General features: G+C 32.3%; 1 protein-coding gene across 2 annotated transcripts in view; it reads right to left on the reverse strand.

Annotated features, from left to right (window-relative positions):
• Positions 1–12,711, reverse strand: part of LOC108036882 (catenin delta-2) — an 84,924-nt gene that overhangs the window by 57,198 nt on the left and 15,015 nt on the right. For both annotated transcript variants that reach the window (XM_017113257.3, XM_017113258.3), the window contains exon 2: positions 6,813–7,646. In XM_017113257.3, coding sequence (XP_016968746.1) covers positions 6,813–7,639 — 827 coding nt within the window. In that variant the 5' untranslated portion in view covers positions 7,640–7,646. The remainder of the gene's footprint in view (positions 1–6,812; positions 7,647–12,711) is intronic.

Here is a 12,711-nt window from a genome sequence, read left to right on the forward strand (position 1 = left end):
TTTTACGGATTGTTGCTGGCTTCAGTGAATTAAAAAAAAATATATATAATATAATAAGTTAATGTCAAAATACACCGAAGCTATAATTTGTTTCATATTGTTTGCCCACCCATTTTCCGATCCTTTCTATGGCAGATGTTATGCACGGCCTTTTCAGTTTTTACCCAATAGCTGGAGAAGAACAATGAAAAAATAAAACTTAAAAAAATATTTAAAGTAATTATATATATATAATTTTGTATATATATATTATATATATGTATATATATATATATATATATATATATATTAATAAAAATGATTATTGGTTGATTATTAAAAACATCAAAAATATATTTTTAACCATTTACTGAGGGCAACTTTTTGACCCCTATAACTGCGGTAAAACTCAAAATTTTCCAAAACCGTTCAAACGAAGATTTTGTATTGTCGTTGTGAACTGGAAAAGCAAAAAAATTCTATGAAAATCGGACCTTCGGAACAGGGGTGGCACGCTTCGCAGATCTTGACTCTTATGTACATATGTATGCACATAATTCGTATGCATTTTATAGGGTAGTAATTGAAGTAATTTGGAAAAGCACATAAAGCGATCTCATAATACATTGATAACTGAGGAGCAAAGGTGTAGTAACCAAACAATTACTAAGAAAAATAGTGTGCGTACTGCAACGATTCAGGATTTTATAAAACCAATAGTCTGTGTGTCCACTACAAGGGAGGATAAACAAAATGCATGTGCTTTGCTGTTCACAGTTAATAGAAGACCATTTTCTTAAATCAACGACATCGGATTTAGGCGGATTTTGAATCCGTTAATTGAAGGATTAGAATGTGAAAACTTTATTAATGTGATGTGGTAGCCAAATAAAAGAAGAAACTAAAGGAAAAATGATCCACTTTAAATCTACGGATTTTAACATTTATCAAAAATTTTGGGATTCAATTCGCAAAATTGAGGTAGCAACATCAAAGACAAAATTTGGTTTTCGGTGAATTTTACCACATTTGGCTTCTGGTGGCAATTTTTTGTTAAGAGATTTGGAAGATCGTTAATTTTTTTTTAAATATTCTTAGATCCCAGATTCAATATTAACCTAAGCAAACATCAAAAACAGACTTGTATTAATCTATTATCCTATATTTACTTCCAAATTGTATCGATATCCAATAATTCATTATCAGTTCTTGAGAAAAGTTTAAAAGTCTTTCAAAAAGCTCCGATGAAGTTGATAAATTTCTAAAATTGAAAGAAGCATCATGTGTTGGCTCACCTTCATGTATGTCTACATGAAGCCTTTTAGAATCAATAAAAATTTTTCTAAAACAGAGGATCTTTTCCAAGTTAGCAGACATTATTAAATGGTGGTCTGAATCTTCCGAAAAGTTACCAGAGTTGTTTACAATTTCTCAAGCAGTAGTATGTGTTCCTGTTAGCAAATTATTTTCTAGCGTTAAGTTTATCATAAATCCGCTCAGAAACCGTCTGGTCATGAAAACTTTTAACTCAATCATGCTTTTGAGAACCAATTACATGTTTTCCAAATAATTTACTTTTTTTTCGTAATCATGATAAGTATAATCATCCCTATAATTTTTGTGCCTTCAAATAAAATTTGTATTTTCTTTGTAATTGTAAATTGTAAATTATTAGTTAACACAATATTTCGATAACTACTCCGAAATTTGGTATTTCAAAGTTCTGTCAAATTGTCAGGCTGGACAGTTTGCTGACGGTTTTTTAAGCTACTTTTTTTAAGACTTTATAAAATGCTTATTTTTATACCCTTACAGAAGGTATTTTGATTTCAGTGCTTAAAAACTTAAAAAACATCCTCGAAACATGCAGAAAATACAATTTAAAACTACATCTACATAAATGTTAATTTTTTATGCATGAATGCACAAAATGCACAAACAAAGGAATATTATCGGACGACAGTCGCACATGAAACAGATAGCGCTAGACGGTTAATAGCGTTTTGCAATTATTATAGACGTTTCAATACAAATTTCGCCGACTATTCACGGTACATAACTAGATTATATAAAAAGAATGTTCAATTTAAATAGTCTTCGGAATGCCAAAATTCATTACAATATTTAAAAGATAAACTTATAGCACCAACTTTATTATAATATCATGCTTTCCTTAAAGAATTTTGTATAATAACGGATGCAAGTAAACAAGCATGTTGAGCGGTATTAACTCAAAACCATAACGGACTCCAACTCCCTAGAGCATCACGTTCATTTACAAATGCTGAAAGCAATAAAAGCACTACAGAACAGGAACTAGCAGTAATTCATTGGGCAATTGAACATTTTCGACCATATATTTATGGCAAACAGTTAAAACTGATCACAAACCACTAACATACTTATTTTTAATGGTCAATCCTAGTTCAAAACTAATATGATTTCACAGTCGAGTATCTAAAGGGAAAAGATACCTTCGTGGCAGACGTCCTCTCTAGAATAACAGTTAGAGATTTTCAAAATATTACGGCAAATATATGACAAGTCACTACAAGACAAAAAAGTAGACATAATTTCTGCGCAGGAAAGTTGAATTGCCTAGGCAATCTAAAATAAAAGCTTCTAAACACATATTTGAAGTCATTAACAATGACTAAGTACGTAAAGTAGTGACCTTGCATGTTAATAATATTTTATGTTTTTTAAAACATGGAACAAAAATTACAGAAAGATATGATGTTGGAGATTTGTATACTAATGGAACCATTGACTTAGCTCGGTTTTTCCAAAGACTTGAACTGCAGGCTGGTAAAAAAAAAATACCTTACTTAAAGTGGAACCATGGGTTAATATCTTTAAAAATATTTCAATAGATAAATTTAAAAAAATGGACAACAAAACAAAATATGACCCTAATAACAAGAAAGGAAGTTACCCTTGGCAAGTCGAATTCTGTATACCCTTGTAGTTATAAGAAATAATCAAAGTTAGTAACAGCATGTGAAATTTTTACGGATTGTTGCTGGCTTCAGTGAATTAAAAAAAAATATATATAATATAATAAGTTAATGTCAAAATACACCGAAGCTATAATTTGTTTCATATTGTTTGCCCACCCATTTTCCGATCCTTTCTATGGCAGATATATAGTTTTCCGATTTTGATTAAATTTAATTCGAAATTCTTTTTTTTTGTGAATTTTGCTTTTATTTATAAAATCGAATCTTATTTTTCAGACTGACAATATGCTTACGAATCTTAACATCAAAATTCTGGTTGCGCGTCCCTCAAGTCGGTCGCATTGCTAGACCCCTCGCCAGGTGGTTAGGGTGCAGCAATAGCTTGGTAAAGTATTTTTTCTTCTGTTCTGCGATTACTTCTTTGACTTGTACAATGTTTTAGTCGCGATGTACGTTTTCGTTGCGAACGTACCACGGTGCCTCGGTGATCCCTTCTCTTGTAGAGCCTTTGCTATCTCTGCAGGCGTTTCCTCGGAATTTATGCCCTTAAGTACGACTTGCAGGCCCTATCTGCTTTTCAGCTGATACGTGTAAAAGTTATTTTTATTCTTGGTAAGACATTTTGATAATACTCTGTAATTATCTTCAGAATTCTTTGGAACTTTTGTTTCCTGAATGTTGCCCTTTACAATGAGTATTATGTGTAAGTTATCCTTGCCCATAAGCTCAATAATAAACATTTTTCTCGTATATAAATAGGCGGAGACTTTGGCTTCCTTCTCTCGACTTCAATAGATTCGGTCGCCTCATCCTCATAGGCGTCTGTCAAGATTTTACAACGGTTTGAGTTCATGAGCGTTTCTATTTCAACTATGCTAGCCTTGTCACGGGTTACTGCATTATTGCATTTTTTTCGGTTGCTATAGAAGAGAAGTACGCGTTGTTTCTTTGTACCGTGAGAGCCGTCTGTCGTCTTGCTCACGTTGACGTTGTGTGCTATCGAGGTTGATTTACATATAGTTTCAGTGTTATGTTTTATAATAATTAATAAATTAATCAATATAGACATTAGCGATTTCATCGCAGATAGCGTCTTTTCGCGTTATTGTAGATTTAGATTTTTTCATTTAAAAACTGAAAAACAAGAACTTTGGATGTTATGCACGGCCTTTTCAGTTTTTACCCAATAGCTGGAGAAGAACAATGAAAAAATAAAACTTAAAAAAATATTTAAAGTAATTATATATATATAATTTTGTATATATATATTATATATATGTATATATATATATATATATATATATATATTAATAAAAATGATTATTGGTTGATTATTAAAAACATCAAAAATATATTTTTAACCATTTACTGAGGGCAACTTTTTGACCCCTATAACTGCGGTAAAACTCAAAATTTTCCAAAACCGTTCAAACGAAGATTTTGTATTGTCGTTGTGAACTGGAAAAGCAAAAAAATTCTATGAAAATCGGACCTTCGGAACAGGGGTGGCACGCTTCGCAGATCTTGACTCTTATGTACATATGTATGCACATAATTCGTATGCATTTTATAGGGTAGTAATTGAAGTAATTTGGAAAAGCACATAAAGCGATCTCATAATACATTGATAACTGAGGAGCAAAGGTGTAGTAACCAAACAATTACTAAGAAAAATAGTGTGCGTACTGCAACGATTCAGGATTTTATAAAACCAATAGTCTGTGTGTCCACTACAAGGGAGGATAAACAAAATGCATGTGCTTTGCTGTTCACAGTTAATAGAAGACCATTTTCTTAAATCAACGACATCGGATTTAGGCGGATTTTGAATCCGTTAATTGAAGGATTAGAATGTGAAAACTTTATTAATGTGATGTGGTAGCCAAATAAAAGAAGAAACTAAAGGAAAAATGATCCACTTTAAATCTACGGATTTTAACATTTATCAAAAATTTTGGGATTCAATTCGCAAAATTGAGGTAGCAACATCAAAGACAAAATTTGGTTTTCGGTGAATTTTACCACATTTGGCTTCTGGTGGCAATTTTTTGTTAAGAGATTTGGAAGATCGTTAATTTTTTTTTAAATATTCTTAGATCCCAGATTCAATATTAACCTAAGCAAACATCAAAAACAGACTTGTATTAATCTATTATCCTATATTTACTTCCAAATTGTATCGATATCCAATAATTCATTATCAGTTCTTGAGAAAAGTTTAAAAGTCTTTCAAAAAGCTCCGATGAAGTTGATAAATTTCTAAAATTGAAAGAAGCATCATGTGTTGGCTCACCTTCATGTATGTCTACATGAAGCCTTTTAGAATCAATAAAAATTTTTCTAAAACAGAGGATCTTTTCCAAGTTAGCAGACATTATTAAATGGTGGTCTGAATCTTCCGAAAAGTTACCAGAGTTGTTTACAATTTCTCAAGCAGTAGTATGTGTTCCTGTTAGCAAATTATTTTCTAGCGTTAAGTTTATCATAAATCCGCTCAGAAACCGTCTGGTCATGAAAACTTTTAACTCAATCATGCTTTTGAGAACCAATTACATGTTTTCCAAATAATTTACTTTTTTTTCGTAATCATGATAAGTATAATCATCCCTATAATTTTTGTGCCTTCAAATAAAATTTGTATTTTCTTTGTAATTGTAAATTGTAAATTATTAGTTAACACAATATTTCGATAACTACTCCGAAATTTGGTATTTCAAAGTTCTGTCAAATTGTCAGGCTGGACAGTTTGCTGACGGTTTTTTAAGCTACTTTTTTTAAGACTTTATAAAATGCTTATTTTTATACCCTTACAGAAGGTATTTTGATTTCAGTCAGCAGTTTTCAACGCGGTGAAGGAGACGTTTCCGATTCATATAGCTGTAATAGTTAAGGTCAGAAAATGTGTGGGAAAATAATATGAAACAAATTATAGCTTCGGTGTTATATCTTATAATATTGGGAATATCATTTTTATATTTTTAAGAATTTCAAATTAAAATTAATAAAAATCTGACGACTCTGACATATGGGTGACAAAAAAAAGGTCAGAGAAATAATAAAATAAATTTTTATTAATATCATGAGAATGAGTTCGGTTTTTGTGTTTCAGGTCACGGGTTTTAAGCCAATACTGCATGGGAGCAAAATGCATGCCGCCACCAATGAGCGCCCCATCCTTCCCCTTTTTGGATTTTTTCCAGTTCAAAAAGTATATTCTTTAAATAAATATATGGTCATATTCAGACGAAAATCTATAAGCTGTATCTTTAAATCATTTTCAAAAAAAAAAAATTCGTAAAAAAAAGTGCACTTTTTGGAAACCTGCCTTAAAGTTTGCATTTGGAATGGTATTGGAAAAGGTAAGTCAAGTTGTAGGTGTCTATAAAGGTTTTTATTATACGTACTTATACGTTTAACGAGACTCCTATATATATTTAATCTATATATAGCTTTATTTATTTAGATTCATTGTAAAAAGTATGAAAAGGAATGATAAAAAGTTACTGCGTTAAGGAACACCAGAAATAACACTAACAATACTAGCTGATAGCTTAATTATAAACATAACTCGTTTGTTCGTTTTGATAAATACGACTCTATTCATTAAAATATTTATAATATTTGTTTAAAATATTATGGTTATTGTGGTGGCGAATAAATGCAGAACGAGAAACATTTTCAGGTGAGTCTGGTCAGTCTGTCAAGTCTTTCATTTCACCCTTTCAATTAAGGTTTTTTTTAATATTAACACTCATTCACAATTATCGAACATTCGATTCCTGGCACATTTTTAAGGCATTCATTGACTTAATCTGATCAATAATAGTATTAACATAAAGTTTACAACCTCTTAAGAAAATACCTTATACTTACTTATGTATTTCTGGAGAATCATAAGACAGCAATCGAACTAAAGGTGGTATTCCTCCCAGAGATCTTGTGCGTTGCTTATTAGGATCATCCATGTAACATAAATGCTGTAAATAAGCCGCTGCATTTGCCTTTATGGCGCTGCTCGGACTGCTTAAAAAGCCTATAACTTCTGAAAGATTTGGATCCCGCCACCTCATCGTGGAACAAATATCATTATCCGATCCTGCAATATAATCATCCTTATTTTCCATTTTTGGAGGGACAGTGTTTAACGAACTCAGTGCAAATTGCGGTAAGTTAAATTCCGCTGAACTTTCAAACGTTCGACATTGGGAATCTGCGGCTGATTCGGAGCCGTTTAGGTTATCATTATAAGTCCTTCCAGAAAAGGGTTTTATTTTTGAAGTTGTGCATTGAGTTCCTGTGTAGTTAGCTTCTGACGTATAGCAGTAAGGTGCAACAGATTCATCTGTGTACTCGGAGTTTATGCCACAAGGTATACCAGATACTCCATATGGTTGCGTATCCTCAAAATTTCCTGTTTGTACATATCTCACTGTGGGGGTTAATGAATGATTTGCAGTACCGGAAATGGAAATTTCTGAGGAGTTGGTCTGAATATTATGTTGAGGGCCGAGAACCGAAGAATGCGGTGCAACACTTGATATGGCACCGATTACAGGGGGGCTTGTAATATATATAGGCGTGTTTGAATATCCTGATGCCGAAAATTGTTCAAAGTTTTGAAAAGATGCAAATTGGGTTTGCATATTTCCTGACTCGTGCGCCAAAGATAGATCCATTTTTACATTATGAGTTGAATTCATGTTTAAACTGAAACAATAATACAAGATTAATAACGTGCAGTAACTAGTTTTTTCCTGAATTATGAAACTTTTTTTTGCATGGAACCACTACCCTGGTCAGTATAAGTATTTTACAGAAAAATAAGTTAAATATTCTCATAATTTGAACTTACTTCTTTTATATTTCGGAATCAAAGGAAAGGTAATATTAATGCCGTTTTAATGATACAATACTTATTGAAAATGAATTTTTGTAAAGTTCTACTTATAAAACTTAACTCCTAAAAACTTAATTTTTTTGATGCAAAAAAGTTTAAATGTTTGAAAAAAAATGTATGAAAAAATAAAAGTATGTCTGTAGTGTAAACATTGGAGACACACGGATTAAGGATTGCTGCTGGCTTCAGCAGCAATTGATTTCGAAGTTCTTAAAAATATAAAAAATTATATTCCCAATATTATAAGATAATATGTCAAAGAGCCCCAAAGCTATAATTTGTTTCATATTATTTTTCCATAAATTTTCCTATGACAGCTATATGATATAGTCGTCCGATTTCGATAAAATTAAGAGGTTATATTTTAAAAAACACCAAAGATATAATTTTTTCATATTTTCCGACTAAATTTCCGATTGTTTCTATGGCAGCTATATGATATAATCGGCCGAATTTGATAAAATTTAAATTAAAATTCAGAACTAATTAAAAAATGTTATTTCCAAGCTTCGAAGGTTATATGTTAAAAAACACCGAAGATATAATTTTTTTTTTAAATCTTTTCCCTGATAATTCCTACTATAAGATATAGTTGTCCGATCCGGCTGGTTCCGACTTATACACTACCTGCAATACAAAGAAGACTTTTGGGAAAGTTTCAGCCCGATAGCTTTAAAACTGAGAGACTAGTTTGCGTAGAAACGGACGTACAGTCGGACGGACGGACAGACGGACATGGACACTGATAAAGAATATATATACTTTATGGAGTCACAACGTCTCCTTAACTGTGTTGCAAACTTCCGACTGAAATCATTATACCCTCTGCAAGGGTATAAAAATCAACAAAGCGATCCCTAAAGTACGGTTATGTTAACACCAATTTCCGGCCGAATTTAGATTTCAAATATAATTAGCAAATTGCATAATCCTATAGTTGGACTCTCTTAAGAGATTCTCTTTATCAATATATGAGATAAATATCTTAGGCCGAGGTTTGATTATTGATAACTGAACTCGAGGCATAGCAGTCCATTTTTGAGAACCGAATCGAATATAATAAGTTCGTTTTATTGAACATTTTAATAGTGAATAAGTGAGCATGTAATTGGGATTCATAAACAAAACCAATAACCACCAAATTATCATCGGCAAAAAACACTTCGTCGAAATCGGCGTTCTGATAAAAGACTTATGAATCTAAGCAGTGATGAATTTCGCGTAAAAGATTGCGTTTAGGGTTTCTGTTGAACTACAGTTATTTTTAGTTAGCCTAGTTGTCTGCTTTTTAGTGTTTTTTTATTTGTACCTCCGGGGACGGAACCAGGATTTTATAGGTTCTGTTGTAAAACCTATAAATTATCTAAAAAGTTAACATAATTTACATTTAGATCGACGTACACAATCTTACACCTAAAATAGCACTAACATGGCATTATAATTTTCAAAAAATATCCGTTTTATTAAAAACAAGAAAGAAAGTTAACTTCGGTAAGCCGTAGTTTATATACCCTTGCAGTTGTAAAAAATAATTCATTCTGCTCTATTTTTCTTGGGAGGTTCTCGGAAGACTTGAGGGAACAAATTTTGTTTGACACTCAAAACTTTATAGATCCATGCTTCGTCACCTCCAACGATCTTATAAACGTATTTTTAAATACAAAGATTGTAATTTTTTAATTTTTGCACGAATCCACCCCACGCTTTTTTTGAGCGAATGTCAAGCTGAGCAGAATTCCACAAGAACAACTCTTTTTTACTGCCAGGTGCTTATGCAATCTCGAATGTTTGCTGGTCGACGAAATTCCCAAGGATGCCTCTATCTGACGGTATTCCACATGAACATGTTATTAGTTCAGGCACGGCCTTCACGACCTTCGTCTTTTAGCAAGCGTCAGCCACGATTGAATTCATTAAACCAGTTTATTCGAATACCAAAGAATGTTTCTTCATCGCCATACAACGATTTAAGTTCATCATAATGTCCTGATAATCCACGTCGAAAGTTGTGAAAAATGAATGAACGAATATGTTCAGGAGTTAATTTCTTTTTTCTGCCGATGTAAAATTTTGATTTTTTGTCAGTGACCACTGGTAACTTATGAAAAAGTTTTATGGAGCCTTTATCGAAAAGATAAAAAGAAATTCTCCAAAAAATTTTAATTAAGCCTCTGTTTTTCACTTTGCACCTCTTGCACTACTTAACAAAAAAAGTCAGTTGAATGCAAATCCACCTCTCAAAATCTTACTTAAAAATAGATATATCTACAGTTGGTTTCCGGTTTTCACTTTAATATTGTTTACCGTTTTATTTTTTAAAACAGTTTAGTCAGTAACAGAACGCAAGCTAACATTCCTAATAATTTCTACTAGCTACAAAATCTGCACATCGCTTTCGTTACGATTGTCGCGACGCGATCCAATTCCTGCTATCGTCTTGTCATTTGAAGACACTAGCGGCGACTATTCAAAAAAGTCCCCGTATCTAAAAATAAAACAACTTTCCCGCGTGTCAGGTCAGATAAAATAACTTTTTCGACCAAAATAACTCTCTACTCACACGTTTAATTGTTTGCTGGATAGTATAATTAATGCAAAAGAACTACCCAAATTTAAATATATAAATAGAGACATTTAACCTTCTAAAATATTTCAAACTTCAAAAATGGTTTGACATTTTTAAGAAATGTATTTAAATTTTATTTCAGATGCAAGGTAAATTTATACTTTGAGTGTTGGTTCTGTTTTTCACCATAGTCAAATTAGACATAGGCTAACACAGAAGTTGTTTGAGCGTGTACATTGGGACACCCGATTTGCAAACGCTCCGCAAATGAGACAAAATAGATTATTTTAACAAAATAGATTATTTTAGCCGAAATAGATTATTACAACAAACTAGATTATTTTAACAAAATAAAACATTTTTAAAAGTTTGGAGTGCTTTTAGAGTTTTATAGTCTGTTATTTTTTTTTGTTTGTTTGTATTGAAATTAAGTTACTGTCCTTCTGACCTATATATATATTTGTTAATTTGGAGGTTTTTTATACCCTTGCAGAGGGTATAATGATTTCAATCAGAAGTTTGCAGTGAAGGACGTTTTCGACCCCATATATATATTCTTGATCAGCGTCACAAGACGAGTCGATCTAGCCATGTCCGTCTGTCTGTCCGTCCGTTTCTACGCAAACTAGTCTCTCAGTTTTAAAGCTATCGGGCTGAAACTTTCCCAAAAGTCTTCTTTCTATTGCAGGTAGTATATAAGTCGGAACCAGCCGGATGGGACAACTGTATCTTATAGCTCCCATAGGAACTATCGGGGAAAAAATTTTTTAAAAAAAATATTTCTTTCGTGTTTTTTAACATATACCTTTTAAGCTTGGATATACAATTTTTAAATTAGTTCTGAATTTCGAATTAAATTTGATCAAAATTGGACGACTATATTTTATAGATCCCATAGGAACAATCGAAAAATTAGTGGTAAAATAATATAAATTTTCAATATCTTCGGTGTTTTTTAACCTATAACCTCCTACGCTTGGAAATAACATTTTTTATTTGGCATTGAATTTCAAATTAAATTTTATCAAAATCGAACGACTATATCATATAGCTGGCATAGGAACGATCGGAAAATTAATAGGAAAACATGAACTAAAAATTATATCTTTCGTGTTTTTTAACATATAACCTTATGAGCTTGAGAATAACATTTTTAATTAGTTCTGAATTTCGAATTAAATTTTATTAAAATCGGACAATTTAACATATAGCTGTCATAGCAACGATCGGATAATTGGTGGAAAATAATGTGAAACAAATTATAGGTTTGGGGAATATACATTTTTATACTTTTAAGAATTTCGAATTCAAATTAATAAAATTATTTATTATTTTTTATAGCTGCAAGGGTATACAAACTTCGGTTTGCCGAAGTTAACATCCTTTCTTGTTTTCTTATCAAAGTAAGTAATAGAGACTGTTAATGACCAGCGACACAATAATCTAACAAGAGTTTGCGAGTTTTATTTGCCATAATAGTCTAATAATAAAAATGGGAATATCATCAAAAACGGTTTTATTTCGTCGGTCAAAAAGGTGCTGGGTTGGGCTCATGAACTACATGAGAGCTAGAATTGTCATGGTGCTCAATGATACACACGGTATTCTAAATATCTTAACAGTGTAGCATTTGTTTAAATCCAAATGTTCCCAGCATTTCGAGTTAGGAGTAATTTGACCACACAAAAATGCAATGGGCAGCCTAAGGCTAAGACGGCATATCTAGCTTGCTCGACCACTCCGATACTGTGTGAGCTCTCAATCGCCGAGATTTATATAAATTGAATTGCATACGTACATATTGCACCGCTGCTGACATCGCCGACGGCCATTTTTGTTTTAAAGAATTAAGATATACTGAATAAACGACTATCAAAAGGGCACTTTGATGGATCGAGAACATTTGGATCAGTTGAGGGCATTCAAGGAATGACAGGAAGGTTAAAATAGTCCAAAACGATAAGATAATCGTAACAGCCAACGGTCGATGAATACCCTGTATTTTAGCCATACGCTGAAGGTAGAGACTAGTATCATACCGAGGGGGGACATAATAATTGTGACCCTGAATCCGAACAGTAACAAAGTCCTAGTACTCTCCGTACCGATTATCGGAATACGTTGAGAGACAAGATCGGCCTTCACGGCAATAAGAAATTATATAGATAACCTATATATAAATTTAGCTACGTTTCAATAAAAGCAATTACATAGGCATTTTATGAGACACTGTTTACCTAATTAACTGGTTCCAATGTAGCATCAGCTCTGAGGCCGCCAACTGACTCTGACACCCGAACTCTACCTTT

The sequence above is a fragment of the Drosophila biarmipes genome, unplaced genomic scaffold (genome assembly GCF_025231255.1).
Source record: "Drosophila biarmipes strain raj3 unplaced genomic scaffold, RU_DBia_V1.1 ptg000007l, whole genome shotgun sequence".
In the NCBI taxonomy this organism is placed as follows: Eukaryota; Metazoa; Arthropoda; class Insecta; order Diptera; family Drosophilidae; genus Drosophila; species Drosophila biarmipes.